Source organism: Taurulus bubalis, assembly GCF_910589615.1.
Source record: "Taurulus bubalis genome assembly, chromosome: 2".
In the NCBI taxonomy this organism is placed as follows: domain Eukaryota; kingdom Metazoa; phylum Chordata; class Actinopteri; order Perciformes; family Cottidae; genus Taurulus; species Taurulus bubalis.
In genome coordinates this window covers 27,352,141-27,372,587 of record NC_136590.1, presented here as the reverse complement: position 1 = coordinate 27,372,587, position 20,447 = coordinate 27,352,141, and the positions used below count along the sequence as shown (strand labels likewise).

Genomic DNA, 20,447 nt, shown 5'->3' with positions numbered 1-20,447 from the left:
ATATTTTTTTTGGTCCCTCTTTGTGCGACGTTCTGTCAAAGGTTGGTTAAGAGTATGTGTCCATTTACAAAACAAGGCGTAGGAGGTATAAAAGAAGCCTCCACAGAGAGCCTCAGTGCTGCTTAATGGGGGCCCGGGGCCTGCCCTCAGACCTGGAGCCTTTCACACATCTTGCTCCCTGCCTCTCCAATTACTTCCACTGTCTTCTTGCAACAAAGACCCAACTGACTTCCCTCTCCTTCCCAGACCCTATCAGTGTGGATCCACCTGAGATTTCTCCTCGCTATCTCTCCAGCATCTATTGAAATGAAGTGTCTTGTATAACCTTGTAAATGAGGCTGTTCCTAATTTAAAAAAAGGGGGTACACAAAGTATCCAAAGTGACTAATGTTAATTCTGTAACTCTACCTACCACCAAGCTTGAAAAGCAGGGTTTCAGTCTGTGTTTCTGTTTTTTGTCCATAAATGCCCCAGAGTGAGACTGTACTACTTTGGCCAGTGTTTGTGCTCCGGTGCTCCGAAGCTGCCTTAACTGCACTGAATGAACTCTTGCAAAGTCTTTGCCAAAATTGAGGTTCAATCCAAAGACACAGTCTCTATTTTATACCTGTTGAGGACTTCTCAAACAAATAATTAAACAACACTGTACATCTCCATAGAACTTAAGCACCAAATACTTTTTAAAAGCTGCTTCAGATGCTGTTTGAAACTGTATACAAAATTGTGGTATTCAAACATCAGCGTTCCACAAAGATAAAGGCCGCAGTGTTTCCTCCAAATTTTCCAGCAAAGACATATTTTATCATCATTTGGCACTTTGCAGGTGTTAATGACAGATCCTGCACAAAAGGCTTGACATTCATCCGTTATGAGAGCCTCTCTTTGTACTGAACATTCCTTTTATACTGCATTTAAAATACACCCTCAAGCAGTAATTCTCTTTGGTTTTTCCACTTCCCTGCATCTTTTCCACATCTCTGACATCCCTTCTTTTCGTTTCCACTCCCTCTCTACCTCAGATTCCTATGCTGTCCCTCCCCTCAACTTCCCTCTCCTCTCCACCTATCCCCTTCCCCAAACACTGATCTCGGATTAAGTTGAACAGTATCCCAGGTAAAGTTTGCACCTGCTTTTTCAGGCAAAAGTCCTTCCACAGCTTCAACAGGTTCTTTTCAATCTCAATTTTTTTTTCATTCAAGGACATCACAATTTTACGACACAACACAAACCTTTTGGATTGTCGTTGCTTCTGCTGATAACCCTGTGGAGCTGGATTTGGACAAGAAGTGCTCTTCTATCAGGAAATCCAGCTCCTGTACAGACCCTCTTCTCTTTTCATAACTTCAGCAACTATCACCTCCACTGCCTCATTTTACTCCCTCCATCCCCACCACTCTGTGGATGGTCCCTCGCTGAATGGGACACATCCCTAAGGAGGTTGCCGGGTTAGACGATTGAGGTGCTTGATGTCCATCTTCTGAAGGCAGGTGAGAGCATGATTTCCTCCTCTATACTCGTCAGTGGTTTCTGTATTCATGCACTCACTGTGTGGCAAAAGAAACCTAAACTTTCATCATAAGACTTTTGTCACTTTTTGATGCTGCAATATTCTATTTAGAAAACATGAGCTGTGCTATATGTTGCTGTTGGTGATATCATTGTTGCTTCATGGTCTAATATAACTGATGAGAACTAAAACAACCCCCTTAAAACTTGGTGAAAGTCCACTTCTCAGACAAAAAACTGCAAAATTCTGACTTAACCTCATTTTCAAGCGCAGAAGTACTTAAATTCAATGAATGAGCTTTAGAGAGTGAAGCTTTTGATAAAGCATGTAGCTTACCTGATACGGTAATGGTTGTCAGTCTTTAAGCTTGACCTCGTACATAAACATGTTGAAGTGGCTTGTTCATCTTTTAAGACCCAGGGTCTTTATCTTAATTGCCCCGCTAAAAGGCAACGTGTTAATGCCAGTCAGATAAGATGGAGTCAAAAGAGCAATTGTGTTAATCTTCCTGTTGACAATGTATGATGAGAGGCTGATGACATGAGAGAAGACCTCTCTCAGCAGTGCACACTAACATTGCCCCACCTGAGCACAATTAACCATCAAGCTGAATAGAACTCACACATTCAAGAGAAGATTTGAGATAATTACCTAATGTATCCACAGTATTGTATTTAGGACATAAAAAGTTAAGGCTGTGCGTATATAGTTTCCTAAATCATACCACTTATCAAGGTTTCTACTAGGGGTCTATTTACTATATTTGTATTCAGTACCATCAACTGTAACGTCAAGCCAACAGAACACCTGTTATCCTTACTGCAGTGTTTGTGGATAATAAAACAAAGAAATAACCCCATCCACCAACCTTTGTTCATTTTCATTTTGAATTATTCATGTGTGTGGCTTTATTATGGACATGTAAGAAGTCTTACCATGCATGACGTTGATCACAGGCTAGCTTGCCAGTGATCATCATTAGTTATTATTTTTGCTAAATTGTCAATGCATAAGAAACCTGAGCAGTTGCTTCCTCATCTAAAAGTTGGCAAACAAAAAAACTGTGGCACTACCAAAGTTAAGGATCTGGCTCATATCCTCTGCCGTTACTGCTGATTGATGCTAAATGCATGCTGGGATACTGGTGGGGACTTCAGTTATCATTATTATGGGAAAATCCGCCATGACACAAATACAGACGAGAATTCACATTGAGAACTGAGACAAAATGTCTCGGAAGGTCTATGATGTCCAAAGGGGACCCGTTTTAACTCTGTAAAGTTGGCTGTGATGTTTAAGCTCATTAATGTTTAAATTCACTGAATGTACAGACAATACCGTTTAAAGTTTGGTTACATTTCTATATGGTGATGAAAAACTTGGCTGTACACTCTACTTTGCCAATGGAAACTTGCCAAGCCAAGCACTGAACAGTCCCAAAGGGCCACTGCAAGGACCTCGGCAATTCAAACCTACTCACCTAAAGCCATTAGTGCTCCAGTGTTTACGTCTCCCTCCCTTTAGCCAACAAGGCATGGATGGATCCCAAACAGAAGTGGTAATGAGGTCCTAAGCAGCCTTGCGGCATCAGACACAGAGACACAGGAGCAGAGCGGGGCAGTTTGGTCAGCTGTAGGGAATCAAGGCACAGAGAGGCCCGTAGTCCACTGTTCCTGGCTCACATGGGACCGTAAGGCAAATGTGATCCTGACACATTGTTCTGGCATGTATAATAGGGCCTTTTCAGGGCTCCTCAGGGGAGACCTGGGAGCCTGATCTTAAAGAAGTAATGTGACGTTGGTTTGATGGTTCTCCCTCCTCTCCACTTTTGTCTAAGGGCATTGTTTATGAGAAGTTGTTCTATGACTCATGTCTGCCTGCATTTCCATTAAGGAAAAGGCAAGACAGATAATGTGACAGTTGCTGAGACATCTCATTCTGTTTCTCTGTTTTCTAAGAATGGTCAGGCCAGGCTGTCCAGTCATTCTGCTCCACCTCTTCAGCATCTTTGTACAGACGGGAGGTACGAGTCATCCTCCACACTAATTCCTTCATCTTTTAGGTTGGAGAAAAGTCCATTTAATGAGCTATTTATTCGCCTTTTAGTTAGTAAGGATATCCTGTATCCATATGGACCCGGCCATAGGGATCTAGAGACTCCGAAGATGGATGATGGGAGTTCTGCTGAAATTACATTGCTCATTCAATTCATCTTCTTCAATGTCCCCTACCGTACCATCTATGTAAGCCTTGATCAAAACTCTTATTACTGGAAATGTATAGTCCATCAATCTTTACGTTTGAAGCATGAAATACAACCCTGTCTGTTCTACCCACAGATCAACAACAACGGTGTGATCTCCTTCAACGTGCAGGTTAGCCAGTTCACACCAGAAGCTTTTCCCCTGAGCGACAGTCGATCGTTTATTGCTCCACTTTGGGCAGATGTGCACAACGGCATCCGCGGAGATGTGTTCTACCGAGAGTCCATCGAACCAGAAATACTGGAAAGGGCAACGCAAGATGTCCGGAGGTACTTCAAAACCATGCCCACTTTCACAGCCAACTGGGTCTTTATTGCAACATGGCACCAAGTCACCTTCTATGGAGGAAGCCAGACAACCCCGGTAAAGTCCAAACACATTTACACACAGTACTGTTTCGCTTAGCTAAACTAAGTCTGAGCAGGGAAAACTGGTAGCTCGGGTCAATAGAAATATTCATGTCTATCACCTTCAGAAACAACAAGCAAAGATCTGGTGTTGGATGCTAGCAGTTTCCCCCTGCTTTCAGTCTTTTTTCGAAGCTAGGCTAAAAACATCCAAAATGTCTACTGGCCCAGTAAGCATTTAGTTGGTGATTGGCTGGTCCAAAGACATTTCATACATTGAGTTAAAACTGTGATTAACTTGTCAATTTTTTTAACTAGTAGACATCAATGCATGATTTGATCTGCACCCAAACCACAAGGGACACAAATTAGATTAAACTGACATACCTTTGAATGTACATAATATCATTTAATTCCCATCAAATGTTAACAATAGTATTTTCCGAAAATTTTCAGACACAGAATATAATTTAGTCAGACATTTGCCTTGTGCCATTTTGAAACGTATCCACCCATTTATTTTTTGTGTTCAGTGTAATTGTTCTCAAATGCAATTTTGTGAATCTGGTGTTTTTGTCTGCAAGGGGAAAATGTGTTGATCGTTGAAATGTTCCGTCTCTGTTGGGTCATTCTTCTTTTTAGTGTGTTACGTCTGTTTTTCTCTTTTTAAAACTATTTTCATCCTCTTGTTTGATTAAAAGGTGAACACATTCCAAACTGTACTAATCTCAGATAGCGTGACGTCCTTCAGCATGTTCAACTACGGAGAAATCACATGGAGCACAGGAACAGCCAGTGGTGGAGACCCTTTAACAGGACTGGGTGGGACGACAGCTCAGGTATTCTAACTATGTCCGCAGCCATTTCATCAAATGTTCATCCTTTTAATGATATTGATAAACATTTTACCTCACCACGCTCACACCTTTCCCCTTTTCAGTCAGGTTTTAATGGCGGAGACATCGGCCACTTCTTCAACCTACCAGGATCACGCTCAAATGAAGTCGTCAACATTGAACAGACAACCAATGTAAATACCCCTGGGCGCTGGTTCTTCCGCGTAGACACTGAACTGATAGATCCTGCTAACGGCTGCAGCTACAACGGCAAGTTCAAACATCAAACACTGATATTTATGTCCACACAGGCTTCTCTTGTGAAGAACTGTACTTGTAAATAATCTCCTCTGTCTTCCATGCATTCTGTCCAGGCCGTTTTTACCGACGAGGGGAAGTATTCTGGCTGTCTGACCAGTGTTTACAGCGATGCCGCTGCCTTGACATTAACAATGAGGTACAATGCCAAGAGGTCTCATGTGGGCAGCTGGAGACCTGCGAGCAGCAAGAAGGGGCCTTTTACTGCCAGCCAACCCGCACAAGCACTTGCGTGGTATTTGGCGACCCTCACTACCACACCTTCGACGGCTTCCTATATCACTTCCAGGGAACCTGCTCCTACCTGCTAGCTCGGCCCTGCTGGGAGGTGGCGGGGCTGCCTTTCTTTAGCATCGAGGCCAAAAATGAGAACCGTGGGGTCGCCTCTGTTTCTTGGCTTAGAGATGTCACAGTTGAGGTATATGGTCACAGAGTCCTGTTGCCCAAAGGCAGTTTGGGAACAGTCCAGGTGAGAATCTGTGTACCCCTTTTTATTGGAAACTATCACAATATGTGCTTTTGAGTTGGAGTGTTGATTTGGGTTATGTGGCTGCATTTAGAGTAGTTTGGACGGTAAACCAATCACAAATTATCTCTTTGCTGCATCTAACTGGATGAATGATAATATCCAAGTACAAGCTGACGGTCCAGAATATAAGTTTTGAAAGTTTTGTTATGATAAAGGTCGAAGAAGATAGTGACAGTAATGTAAATGCACCAAGTTGTCAATCATTATCCTTTGTTACTTTTCTGATTATTCCTTTCTTCACCTCTCCAGGTGGACGGCTTGATGAAGACTTTACCGGTCCAACTCCAGCTTGGTGCTGTCAGGGTATACCAGTCTGGGGTTGCCATTGCTTTAGAAACAGACTTTGGACTCTTGGTAACCTACGACGGCCAACACTATGCATCCATCTCCCTACCCAGCTCCTACTTCAACAACACTTGTGGCCTCTGTGGTAACTACAACGATGACCCAGCTGATGATCCTGTGCTTCCGGATGGCTCGCTAGCAGAGAGCGTTGTGGAATTAGGAGGCAGCTGGCGAGCAGAGGACACGGACTGGAGGTGTACAGATGGCTGCGCCCAGAACTGCAGCGTGTGTGATGCTCTTACAGAAGCCTTCTACTTTCGCTCAGACTACTGTGGGCTCATCAACAAAACCGATGGACCTTTTAGGGACTGCCGAGCTGTAGTGGACCCTACAGCCTTTGTGTATAGCTGTGTATATGACATGTGCAGCAACAGGGATAACATCACCACGCTCTGCCAGGCCATCCAGGCCTATGCTCTGGCCTGTCAGGCCCTTGGTGTCACTATACGACCATGGAGATCTCGCACCTTCTGCGGTGAGATTAAGTTTGATTCAGTTTACGCAGATTCTTCATCATACATTAATTCACTTGTGTCGTCTGACTTAATTTCTTCTCTTTTACTGTTTCTCAGCTTTACCATGTCCGGAGTTCAGCCATTACCAAGTTTGCACAAGCGCCTGCCCGGCCTCCTGCTCGGACCTCACCGCTCCTCTATACTGTGCTCACCCTTGCACTGAGGGCTGTCAGTGTGACCAGGGCCATGTTCTCAGTGGCAGCCGTTGTGTTCAGTTAGAGGACTGTGGCTGTGAGCACAACAACCTATATTACCCTCTTAATAACACTTTCTGGGCAGGCCCCAGTGGTGAGGAAGGTGAATGTAGCCTCCGCTGCACCTGCGGGCCTGCTGGGGAAGTCTCCTGCTTCAATGACTCCTGCAAGGAGAGGGAGGTGTGTGTGGCGGAGGTGGGCTTGCTGGGTTGCTACCCTCGAAGGGAGGGTGTGTGCTCAATCACCCAGAACTCAGTGACCACCTCCTTTGATGGCACCTTCCTGCCGATCCCAGATGACAGTTCCTACTACCTGCTGAAGCTCTGCAGTGCAGTGCCAGCTAATGGCTCGATGGTTGAGGTGAAGATGGGCAGGCGGCTGGCGAACAAAGGCCCCACTTGGAAAAGACCTGTGGTAGTTACAGTGGCTAACCTGGAGGCTCAGATGGGAGGGATAGATTTCGATATAGTAAAGGTTAGTATTTTCTCTACAGAGCATAATCCTTTTTGTCATCTAGCTGTTGCATACCTATACCGATGACACCTTTTGTGTTCCAGGTGAATGGTGAACCAGTGGTGCTTCCATATGTTCATCCGATGGAGACAATGATGATCTACAAAGCACCAGGCAACGCTACAGTGGTGGAGTCCCGAGGTCTGCTTCGTGTCCAGTACACTCGCCAGGGATTCCTCAACATCTCCCTCTCCACCCTCTTCTACAATGTTACTTGTGGTCTATGTGGCGTCTTCAACAGCAATACCACCGATGACCTTCGTCTTCCAAATGGACGCCTGGCGGAGTCTACTGAACAGTTCACAGATGGCTGGCGGTCCATTGCTGATGACATCACCTGTAATGGTGACTGCGATGACCTGTATCGGATGTGCACTGACTTGCGTCTCTACCAGAATCCTTGGATGTGTGGCAACATCAATGACCCGGCGAATAGTTCATTTCTGGCATGTCATGCAGTGGTCAACCCCTCACCATTCTTCAGGAACTGCTTGTATAACATGTGTGTCAAGGAAGGGAATCGTTCAGCACTGTGTTCTTCACTGCAGGCGTATGCCACCGCCTGTCAGGACGCCCAAGTAGGCCTCGCTTCCTGGAGGAGTGTCACCAACTGTCGTGAGTTTATATATCTTTACTTCAGAGCATCAGGTTCATATTTTGATTCTCTGGCATCAAACCCAGAGTGAGATTAAAATATCAACTCTACGTGTCTTACTTTGTTCTAACTTGTTAGCAACAAAGTCTGTCTACAACACATCAAAACTGAAACAGTTTTACATTTTTTATGTATATATAAAAAATAAAATATAGTGGTTAGAACATGTACAATTACCTTTAGAGCGCGGCTTATCTTTCTGCTTCCTTTCGCTGTGGTAGACACAAATATACCTATTATTTTCACATTTAATTTCCTCTATAACTATACTGTCATTCCCCCTTTTGGAAGCCAAAAAGTATGTATGTTCGCCATGTAAAAACACTAAATTGAACATTACATCTCATTTTGCTTTCTGAATAACCTGCATCTTGATAGTACTGCTGGCATCAGAGCATTCTTGTTTCTTAATTGAGCCCAAATCAGATTCAAAGGCCTATTTCACAGCAGTCCTTTTGACTTGTCATAGCTGGAAAAGCACAGCTGGAACTAATGACAATGACAGTGACTCTGTTTCAGCAATTATTGAAATGCACTGTAGCAATTTATTCATGCATTAGTCACACCTGTGTTTGACAAGTGAAAGTAAAAAGGTCTACCAGTATTCCTCATTAGATCCACTCCCCCAGTTTTGTCGAACAAAGGTGCACAGCTAACCGTGCTACTGACAAGGAAAAGTCATATTTGAACAACAATAGGAAAGTAAAAAACATACATATTGATGGACACCTCAGTTTGTGGATTAGGCTGCAGGAGCGATTTGAGAACACAGACATTTTCTTTTGCCATAAACTCGGTCACTCGTGGAGTCCATTGTATCCATGCTGAATCCGAACTTTATACATTTGCTACTGAGTGACTCAAAACGGTTCTTTTGGCAGATTATTCTTGTAATATGTATTTGTCCGTTGTCTTTGCTCCTCTCTTGCTTTCTCTCACAATGCTCTTCTGTCTCAGCTCTTCCTTGTCCACAGAACAGTCATTTTGACGAGTGCACCGGCGCCTGCCCTCTGACCTGTGCCAACTTGGATGAACCCAAAGAGCCATGCCCTCTGTCGTGCCAGGAAGGGTGTCAATGCGAGGAAGGCTTCGCACTTCGCGACGGCCTGTGTGTGGCACGCAGCGATTGCGGCTGCATGAGCCACGGGCGCCAGCTGGCCACTAATCAGACTTTCTGGACAGACTGGGAGTGCCAGGAGCGCTGCTACTGCAATGGCTCTGACAACAGTGTCTACTGTCAGCTCACACCCTGTCACCCTGAGGAGTACTGCCAGGAGAATGACGGCCTGTACGTTTGCCAGCCGCGCACTGAAGTCCTGTGCGTGGCGGCTGGTTATGGACATTTTTTGCCATTTGGCAGCGTCCCGTTTGAACTGCATAGCTCTTGTACTCTAAGGATGGCCACCACCAGCTGTGGGAGAGAGAACAGGGACCATGCCACCATGAGTGAAACTTTTCCTCAATTTAAATTGGCAGCTCGTAATGAGGAAAGGGACACAGGCCAGGCCATTTGGGTGAGGGGCTTTGTACTGGAGGTCTACGAGTATGAGATTGAAGTGTCTCGAAGCTACAAAAACACTGTCACGGTGAGTGCATGATGAGTAAATTACACAGGAGCTATGATTATATATCGTGTTCATATCAGGGAATGCCTGTAGTAAGGAATCAGCTATGGTCTGGCTCAAAATATGAACCACTGCATGACCCCTGAAGGTCAAAGTTTGTTATATTTGTGAGGACACGTTATTTCTAATCAAGCCGATTGAATAACCAGGCAGAGGCTGAATTCCTCTTTGATTGGCTTAAGGTGGATCTAATTTCAATGGGCATCTTTTATCAGGCGGGATTTGGCTCAGACAAAACCCTGACCCTGAGCGACATTTGGACCGGGTTCACAAACCGACTAAAAGATCTGAGGAGGAATAGAAATGACACCCAACGCCCACACACACACACACACACACACACACACACACACACACACACACACACACACACACACACACACACACACACCAACCAGATATTTTCTCATTCTTTCTGTCTCTGTGTTTTTTACAATTACAATACAATTAGTCTAGATTACATAAAAATGCATAGAGGCTATCTCAGTGAGTCTTAATGTTATCCATTCATTCATCACACAAATATGCAGTTGGATTAGAAACTGTGACTTGGTTAAAAAAAAGGCTTCCATAGGAGAGTGTGTGTGTGTGTGTGTGTGTGTGTGTGTGTGTGTGTGTGTGTGTGTGTGTGTGTGTGTGTGTGTGTGTGTGTGTGTGTGTGTGTGTGTGTGTGTGTGTGTGTGTCAACTGATGTGTATCCTTGAATAAGAGCTAAACCTGTTTAAAGCAGTTTTATTAAATGTCTCTTCCCTCAGGTGAATAAGGAGCGTTTGTACCTTCCTCTGAAGCTGGGCCCAGGGAAGGTCAACATCTTCACCTGGGGCATGCAGCTCATTCTGGAGACAGATTTTGGCCTGAAGGTGGTCTTTGACTGGAACACTCTCCTGCTGTTGACTTTGCCCCGCGACCTCTACAACTCTTCCTGCGGCGTCTGCCAGGGCATGCCCTTGTCCCCTCCCACCCTTACCACCACTGACTGGGGCATGGCCTGGGCAGAGAGGGACACCTTCTGCCAGGTGGGCTGTGGAGACTCCTGCCCGCGCTGTGGTCTGGGAGAGACCAGCGCAGTGAATGACTCCCCTCTCATGGTGGCTGATGCCAGCATGAACCTAGACCCAGACAACGGGGAAAATGAAGTCGACACAGGCATACGCTTCCACATCGGAAACGGACTGTATGTGTTTGTGGAGCCCGAGGCAGTGCGGCTCTGTGGGCTGATTGTAGATCGAGGTGGTGCGTTTGCTCGTTGTCACAGCAAGGTGGCGCCAGTGTTTTTTTATCAGAGCTGCCTGCAGGACACCTGTTTGGACCAGGGAGCTCAGGATACAGTCTGTAACTGGCTGCAGATGTATGCCGGCACCTGTCAGACCCAAGGGGCGCCTGTTTCCGGCTGGAGGAGCGACACGCCGTGTGGTGAGTGCAAGTCTGGCTCCCCGACATGTGCAGTGGTGCAAATGTATCCCCTTCTATTTGTCCAGGTGTAAATAACCCACTGTCAACAGTTTTTTTAGGGACATTTTCTTTGGTGGAAAGTAGTTCCAGTGAAAACTGTTGCAAGTTAGGTCTGTGGATTAGTCGCAGTAACGAGGACGTATTTGTTGTGTGAGATTCTTAAATGTTTACTGTTTTAACTCCATAATGTTGGGTTTAAGGCAGAGAGATGCATATATATCAAACCCTGGGCACATAAAACCAAAAGTATCAGCATGGTTATACACAACCGGAGGTAAATGGGAGAATGTGTTATTTTTTTCATTTTGGAGAACCAGGTAAAACAGTTATGATGCAAACAATACACACAGTAATTGCACCTGGTTGCTCTGTGAGGAAATAGTTCAACTCCTCTAAAACTAAAGACTGTAGTTATTCAACATTTATGTTTGTGTGGGTTAAACAAATGAGATACGACGTGTTAATTAGTGGGCTTTAGAGGTGTTGGTATTTTTCTTGAACTTTAGATGGAACATGGCTGTTCCTTCAGCTTCTAGTATTTATGCTAAGATAGGCTAACCATGCCCTGACTCTTCTCATCTAAAAAAAGAAAGAGAATAAGCATGTTTCCCAAAATGTTGAGCTATTTCTTTGAAGAGCTGCCGTGGACTCTCTAATCAAAATGCCACAAATATTTACCCCTCAAAAAAGTAATAATGGAAAATGTCCTATGTGCACAATATATTCAGTGCAGTCGTTGCCTAATATCTTTGCCAACCTGCCTGCCCCCAGTCCAGAGCTGTTCACCTAACAGCCATTACTCCAGTTGTGTGTCGGTCTGCCCGCCCCAGTGCGCCCCAGCCCGCGGCCAGAGGGACTGCAGCCAGGACTGTGTGGAGGGCTGCCAGTGTGACCCGGGCTACGTGCTCAACGGCAAGAGCTGCATCCTGCCTCAAAACTGTGGCTGCTACACTGATGGCAAGTACTATGAGGTCAGTCTCACATCCAGCACTACACAGAATAAACTCACGTTAAATCAGGCAGGTATTACGTAGGACTAAAAAGGAAATCTGTCACAGCAAATTTATGAATTGCAGCGTTGCATTAAAATGTATAATTGTTTGCTGAAACTAAAGATGACTTGCTGAGGAAAAATTCACTTTTTTTTTAGTGCTTGTGCAGGTGCATTTGAGTATCTGGAGTGCCTACCTCTGGAGGACAGAAAATGACTTAAGTAAAAATAAACAAATGCAGGAATAAATACAGGAATAAATAAATGCTTAAATGTATAAATAAATTCAGGAATAAATAAATAAATGTATAAATAAATACAGGAACAAATAAATATAAGTTGATACCTAAACATCAGTAACTAAATCTATTTCTACATTTCTGTATTTCTTCATTTATTTCTGTCTGTATTTATGTGTCCGTATGTATTTCTTCATTTATTTATGCCTGTATTTCTGTGTCCTTATGTATGCAAATGAGCTAGGGCGGTCCGAACCTCATTGTTAAACAGGATTGGTCAAGTAGGGGAGCAAGACAGAAGCAACCGATCCCTAGCACATGGCCCCTGTAGACGAAGTCAAAAAGCTGTCCAGGCTAGGGTGAGCATATCCATAACACCAAAAAGGAGGACACTATGCGGTATTTTGTGAGGCTGTGAATAATTGCATAGGAGGGGTGCAGTTTGATTTTATTATGTGTTAAGAAAGGGGATATGAGCCCTTTTTACTGTAATTATAATGTTTTTATATATATATATATATATATATATATATATATATATATATATATTTATATATATATATCTTATATATATATGTAATATATTATTAATATGTAATTATTAATTGTAATTAACAATTCATTAATATGTATTTTTATATATATACGTATATATTTTTATATAATTGCAATCAATAAAAAGTAATAAGACACCGCTGTAGTTCATAGTAAAAGTTCAATTAAAATCTTAAGTTATGAATCTTAACCTTTCCCTCCGTCAAACTGATGTAACGTTTCTGTGAATAAATAATAAACTAATAAAGATTGCTCGTTAGATCCTCAAAACTGAATTATATCTCATGTTTAACCACTACGGAGGAATCGGAGCCAGCTGATCATTTCAAAAAGTCCTGCCGAGATCAGGCTGCTCTCGGCGGGCAGCAGAGCGCTGACCGCCTGGTGCTGGCGGGACTCACCGGTCCCGTGAGCAGGACCTCAACTCGTTGCCATATCTTTTTAAGTAGGCTGATTCTTGACTAACCGACCACAGATTTGATGCTTAAACAACTAACTTCTCGCCTGAAAACATCCTAACAACTCAACTCAACAACAGTAGTATTCAGAGAACGTCAACTTTCAGTTATGAGTTTTCTCATCAAATACAGAGAAGAACGCGTATTGAGAAACTGCCGCTGTAGACATCTTAACGCTGATTGGCCAAGACTCGACACATCAAAGATGTTCTATTTGCGAAGATCACAACATCAGATTTTCTCCGTGTCTCACTCCAATCTCAGAAACGCATATTTTTCACATATTTTGATTTCAAAATGGTGAATTTCGCCGAAAGGTGTAAAGTTTGCAGGTATGCAAAAAGGAGGACAAATATGCGTCCGGCTTGATGCTGCGCCGGACGCTGGACAGGGCATTGAAAACCCGAACGTCTGGTCAGCCTAACCCAGCGGCCGCTGGCAGACCTACTGCGGGATGTGGCTGAGCAGCTTGAATCGTCTGCTAAAGATCGTAATTGATTTGAAATGGCTTGTAATAACAATGCCATGTTGCCAAGTGCTAACGACGACTTCTGCTAACGGTTAGCTGAGCTTGCCAACTTAAACAACATGTGCAAGGCAGAAGTAGTAGAGCATAACATACCAGGTGCTATCACACTACTGTGACCAATCATGCTTTCGACAGAGGTTCGGACCGCCTCAGCTCATTTGCATATAAGGACACAGAATAGACAGGCATAAATAAATGAATAAATACGTGTGAACACATAAATACAAGCATAAATAAATGAAGAAATACAGAAATGTAGAAATACTGTAGATTTATTTAATGATGTCCTGTTTAGGTATAACTTATAGTTATATATTCCTGTATTTATTTATACATTTATTTAAGCATTGTTTTATTTATTCCTGTAATTATTTATACATTTATTTAAGCATTTATTTATTTATTCATGCATTTATTTATTTATTTATTTATACTTAAGTAATTTTATGTCCTCCATACATACCAACCTTAAAACTGTGAAATAAGACAACCCAGTCCTTTTTGTATCGGCAGCCTAGATCAGAAAACATGCAATTCAACAAGTCATTCAGATTTGGCACCCCTCCCTATGTCACATGAAGGTCCATTAGAATATACCTCCATCCATCTGAGTATCTCCAACGGCTTCGGAACTTGAGAAGGTGCACCATATTATTATCGCAAGTCAATCAGAGCAGACTGGGCTTAAAGAGACTAAGATGGAGTGAGTAGTAAGTGGGGTGAGTGCAGGTATATTCAGGCAAAGTATGAGAAAGATAATGGGTTTTTAGAACATTTAAGCATGTAAAACGTGTTCTAGTAGAAATCCAAAATAGAAGTATGACCCTATAATGAGCATGATATGTCCCATTTTAAGGCTAAGAGGTTGTCATGAAATTAGTTGTTTCCCTCTCCCAATTCTCTAAGACAAGGAAAAGCAGCAAATCCTCAAGAGGGAAAAAACTGGAACATAGTAATGTTTGATACGGACATTTTGCATTCAAAGCCTGTGATCAAAATTCTTCAAATACTTTTCTGTCTGGTTCTAACTGACATATTTTCTTTATTTCAGCCCAAACAGCTGTTTTGGAACAATGACTGCACCAAGCGCTGCCAGTGCATCGGACGAAACCTGATCCAGTGCGACCCGAGGCGCTGTAAGGCTGAGGAGGAGTGCACCCTGCGGTACGGAGTGCGGGGCTGCTTTGCGCGGCGCTCCCAGCACTGCGTGGCGTCCGGCGGTGGGGTTTTCAGGACCTTCGACGGGGCGTCGCTGCGGCTCCCGGCATCCTGCTCCTTCGTCTTATCCACTATCTGCCATAAGATGCCTGGCCTCTCCTTCCAGCTCATCGCTAACTTCGATAAATGGAGCACACCCAACCTCACCACCATCTCTCATGTTTACCTTTACATCAATGAGGAGAATATTCTCATCTCTGGCAACACGGTCAAGGTGAGCGAAGCGTTGGACCCTCGTGCTTCAGCCAAATATTGGAAACACGGATTGATTTTGTGACGATTTCTAAACAGCAGTTTAGTTAAATTGCATTGACTCTGAAATCTTTATTGTTACACTAATCAATATTTGTATATGAACAACAGATCAACTAATTACGTGTAATGAGAAAGGTGTTATATATATTAGATAAATGCAAAAACAAAACATAGTAAGAGTGCCACAAGTAAAGAGAAATTACACGGTAAGCAAACTGACTCGGTAATGTTACAACTCAACTCATCACACACAAGCCCAGTGTGTCAAAAACCCTTGCTTAGGTTTAGTAAAAAAAAATGATTGTGATCTGGGTTAGAAATGTGACTTTTGTAAATTGAAAGTGACACAAAGACAAACAACGTTGTTGGTTTCACACAGGACATGAACAGCTGCCTCCTTGGTGAAAGTCCTGTGTTTGTTTGGGTGACAAAAACCCTTTTCTTTGGAAAAAGGAAGTTTGTAATATTTCTTCTTTCAAATGCTACATGGTCTTGCTTTCATGAACTTTTATCTCTATTGGAAGATTATTTGTTTATATAAGAAACTTACTTTTCTTCTGGCGATGTGCTGTCTGCCTTCATCAAACCTCTCCTCGAGAAACCTACCAAACAGTCCCGAGACAAATCTGGAGTACTTCCAATTTACCAATTACCACTAATAGTCTGGTAGAGCTCCTCAAGTTGAGGCTCTAGGCCATAACATTTCACTGAAAGTGCACTCACAGAGGAAGATAATGACTTGCTGATAGATTTTTTTTTTTTACTTAGTCTTAATCCTGCTTGATCTGAGTGAGCCACTGACTGCACATTTTTCTCAACTGCCTCAAGATCTATATACTGAAGGTATTAGTGATAATGGGCTAGGGTCATATTTACCAGAACAGTAATTACAGCACTGTCATAATCTTTGCTTTGGGCTGTCATCTTTTCCTTTTCTTTCTGTTATATGCTACCCCTCAGTGACATCCTTTGTCTTAAAAAGTAAATGAGTTTATGCAGATGACACCTTCATCTACATTCCTGCCCAAGGACGTCTCGGCTCAAACACCTCTTCTCTGTTTTCATATCTCTCAGGCAGGAAAAAAAAACTGCAATAATTGTTGTCTCTGTAATATCGCCTTTCATCTTGGTACATTAATTGCAGAAGCTTGCATCCTTCCATCTTTGATTCCCTCATTTAAGGACATTACTAAAATGATGACATTTCCTAATAAATTATATTTCTAAGGACATATCTCAGAAGTCTGACCCCAGCTGTAAAACATTTTTAAAAACAATGGATTTATAGATATATGTATAGATACTCTATATATGTGATTGGTGCTCTCATACCATCCACGAACTATCTAGTATATTATCTATAAACTTACATGCTCTTCAAAATGAGAAGGGTTTATTATTACTTAGGTGAGAGTGCAGAATTTGCCATGAAAGGGCATGTCATGCTGCTCCCTGAAAATAAATGAAATAAAAGGGACAGTGAGTCTTATCTCAGATATGTAAAGACCTCCATCTCCTGTGTCTTCACAGGTCAATGGTACAACAGTATCGGTACCGTTTCTAACAGGGCTGATGACACGTCTGTCGACGTCCGAAGGTTTCATTGTCATCGACACACCCCAGGACATCCAGATTCGGTACAACCACTTTAACACGCTGAGCATCACAATGGGCCAGCGGCTCCAGAACAAGGTGTGTGGCCTCTGTGGGAATTTCAACGGCGACCCCAGTGACGACTACATCACCTCCAGGGGGAAGCCGGCCGTCAGCGCCCTGGAGCTTGCCCAGAGCTGGAAGACCAACGGTATGCAGAACAGGTGGGTGAGGCTTACAAACATGGTGGAATATATTGTATACTATTTACATGTATATGATCCTACCATTCTCGTGAAATCTTTTCGAGATCACCTCCGAAATGCAACACATTAATACATGTATTGTAAAAGTGGTCTGTCATAGTGACAAACTCTCAAAGATTCATCATCAAACTCTTCAGATCTTTCAGCCTCTTTTAGCTCATTGTTTTGGCTTTACAGCCCTCAAAATCTTCTCTCATCACGCTCCATAGTTGACCACAAGCTGGTTTAGAAAGTGATACATCGAGCAGCTTCCGTTCAGGAGTTGCTGGAGACCAAAACAGAGTTAGAGGGAGAGTGAATATTCATCAATTGAACAGAAACACAACTCCGAATGAGTGATCATGTTGCTTCGTTTACATTGGTTTGGGCTGACAAGCTGGCACATTCACTAATGGGAGTTTGATTGTAATGTAGTCGGGCTGTCAGGACCGGATAAAACTGGGACTTCTGCTGTGTAGCTCGGCCTGTAAGTTCCTTTGTCATCCGGCATCTGTACAGGGACATTTGTAGACAGATTAACACTCAAGTCAATTAACTTCATCCCCAACCATTTTTTTGTTTCACTTAAAGACTTGTTGTCACCCACTACCTCAGAGAGTGCTGGTTTAATTAGTTCCCTCCATCACTCAAATGGCCGGCTCTTTTCCCTTCCTCCTCCAGTTGTGATGAAACCCAGTTTGTGGCCCTGGCTCAGTCCTGTGACAACACGGCGGTGCTGGCGCTGCAAAGTGAAGACGCATGTCAGAAGCTCACCCAGCCGAAGGGTTTCTTTCAGCCGTGCCACGGCCTGCTGGACCCCCGGCCCTTCTACCAGTCCTGCTACCTGGACGGCTGCTATAATCACCAGAAGGCTCAGGTCTGCGGCTCCCTGGCCGCTTACGCAGAGGCCTGCCGCTCCATGGGCACCCTCAGCACCAAGTGGATCACCCAGGAGAACTGCTGTAAGGGCACACATGGCTGCATGGCTCTTGTAAAGTGTTATGGTTAACAGATGAGTGTATCAAATGTTTTGGGGAATTTCGGCTGGACAGTAAAAGGAAATTAACCTTTTAAGTGAATTAAGTTGAAACTGCAACAGTTGGGAGGAGACACTGAGAGGGACATGTCCTCCTCATCCCCAGTGGAAATTCTGCCTTTCATCAGCCATAGTTTGGGTTTGTTGAGTTACCACACTACAATGCTCACCAAATCTTCTTCAATTCTTCTGGGGACCCAATAAAATTTAAAAAAGACAAACCATCGCGACCCGATATACAATAGGCCATATTTATGAATCGTCAGAAGAGGGAATTTGTGCATATAGACTTTCCTGACCATCTTTATCACCTTATCTTAAAAAGGAAAACCAGTTATTTTGAACAGATATACATTTGATGAATTACAGTTCAGTTTTATGCATGTGTTATTGAAAATGTATTTGAATACTTCATAAATGAAACCAAATAAATGCATTTAGATGAAATATATTATCAACAATAATCAGAAAGATACCGACATTCAGGCTCCCTCGTGTGGCTCCAAGGCGTACTGCAGATACAAAATGTTAAATAAGAGACTATGTAAGACAGCCAGACTGAGTCTTCTTTTACTTCTTGAGCTAACAATGTGTGTGACAGCTAACATTGTGTGTGCTCCTGTCTTTAGCAGAATGGATCTACGACCCCTGTGCAGGAGAGATGTGCACAAACGTCACCTGTGAGCTGGAGAACGGAGGTGACCTATGTGGCTGCCCGGAGTTGCCGACCAATACTGGAGGTGAGCGCTTCACAAGGCAACAAGGTCCTCATATCATTCTTCCACATTTTATATCCCATCCCAGTAGTTTGCTGTAAATCAGGGGTGGCCAAACCTTTGGGATTCTGGGCCATATATAGACAAATCTAAGGAGTCACATGCCTGAACAATAGTGAATGAGTAGTTTTCAACCTGGAAAAAACACAGCCATCTGCAGTACTTGATGTCTGTCTGTGTCTCTGATAGGTGACGATGACATCATCCAGGCAGAGGTGAACTGTAAGCATGCTCAGATGGAGGTCTCCATCTCCAAGTGTAAGCTCTTCCAGCTGGGCTTCGAGCGTGAGGACGTCAGGGTCAACGACGAGCACTGTGCCGGTATTGAGGGAGAAGACTTTATCTCCTTCCGCATCAACAACACGAAGGGTCACTGTGGCTCCATCGTACAGGTCGGCTTACATTCATTCCCTTTCTTACTCGACAGACATTTACCAAAACCTGAGGTCAAACCGACTCTGGCAACCTGTGCTCAGAAGTAGTGTTAATGCTTACTAATTATTGGATGCCTGGTGTAGCGTCCGGAAGAACTTAGTCAAACAACTTCTCTCGTTCTCTGAATTTATTTAATCACAAGTAGAGTAACAAATGCTGCAATCACGATAGCAGGGAGTCGTCCAGTCAACACGCAGGTTGACCGTCCAAAAAACACCCCAAACAGCCTGAAGTTGGGCTCTTTAATACACGGTTTTCCGTCATGAACATCTAACATTTCTATTGTCTCTAACTTGTCTAAGAGGAGGAGAATCATGTCCTCATCTTTTCTCACAAGGCTGGAACATGCAACGACCAGTCTGCTTCCCTAATGTCAATATGCTGATAAACAGGTGTGAGTGTTGTGGTGCAAAGCGTGGAACCTTGAGGAACAGACAACCGGACTGTTCTCACAGAAACTTCTCACAGAAAGTATTTGTTAAACTGACCTTGCACAACCTGAACTCTAATAGACATAAGAATAATGAAATGCAGAATATCTACAGAATATAACGATTTATATTATCAGTAGTACTGGTCAAATGAATAAACTGGTGATCGGCAAAAAAAGCACTCCACATAAAAATAAAATAATAAAAAATGTGTTTGCTAATTAAATAAATGAAATGCATAATTAGTAAGTTTAAGCAAGCTGACCAGATTGATAATGATATTCTCGCCTCACTTGCTTCTCTGTTTTCCTGACAGTCGAATAGCACACACATCATGTATAAGAACACCGTGTGGATAGAGAGCGTGAACAACACCGGGAACGTCATCACCAGGGACAAGACCATCAACGTGGAATTTTCCTGCGCCTACGAACTGGACCTGAAGATCTCGCTGGAGACTGTCCTCAAGCCCATGCTCAGGTCAGATGGAGAACATGTAGAATAACAGGTGTTCTTCAATTAAAACAAAATACCATGGCATTACCAGCCATAACAACCGGGTACGTTTTCTCGTCCGTCCCCCCTT

The 20,447-nt window shown here is 43.3% G+C and overlaps 1 protein-coding gene across 1 annotated transcript in view; it reads left to right on the top strand.

Annotated features, from left to right (window-relative positions):
• tecta (tectorin alpha) overlaps nt 1-20,447 on the top strand; it is a gene marked incomplete at its 3' end in the record, with an annotated part of 40,420 nt that overhangs the window by 17,704 nt on the left and 2,269 nt on the right. The window contains exons 8-25 of the mRNA XM_079237813.1: nt 3,466-3,517; nt 3,595-3,750; nt 3,847-4,134; nt 4,820-4,957; nt 5,059-5,224; nt 5,329-5,741; nt 6,051-6,621; nt 6,719-7,329; nt 7,413-7,983; nt 8,981-9,609; nt 10,404-11,061; nt 11,872-12,071; nt 14,924-15,304; nt 16,876-17,162; nt 17,865-18,145; nt 18,849-18,959; nt 19,185-19,387; nt 20,178-20,341. Of these exons, the coding sequence (XP_079093939.1) occupies nt 3,466-3,517; nt 3,595-3,750; nt 3,847-4,134; nt 4,820-4,957; nt 5,059-5,224; nt 5,329-5,741; nt 6,051-6,621; nt 6,719-7,329; nt 7,413-7,983; nt 8,981-9,609; nt 10,404-11,061; nt 11,872-12,071; nt 14,924-15,304; nt 16,876-17,162; nt 17,865-18,145; nt 18,849-18,959; nt 19,185-19,387; nt 20,178-20,341 (5,880 nt within the window). The remainder of the gene's footprint in view (nt 1-3,465; nt 3,518-3,594; nt 3,751-3,846; nt 4,135-4,819; nt 4,958-5,058; nt 5,225-5,328; nt 5,742-6,050; nt 6,622-6,718; nt 7,330-7,412; nt 7,984-8,980; nt 9,610-10,403; nt 11,062-11,871; nt 12,072-14,923; nt 15,305-16,875; nt 17,163-17,864; nt 18,146-18,848; nt 18,960-19,184; nt 19,388-20,177; nt 20,342-20,447) is intronic.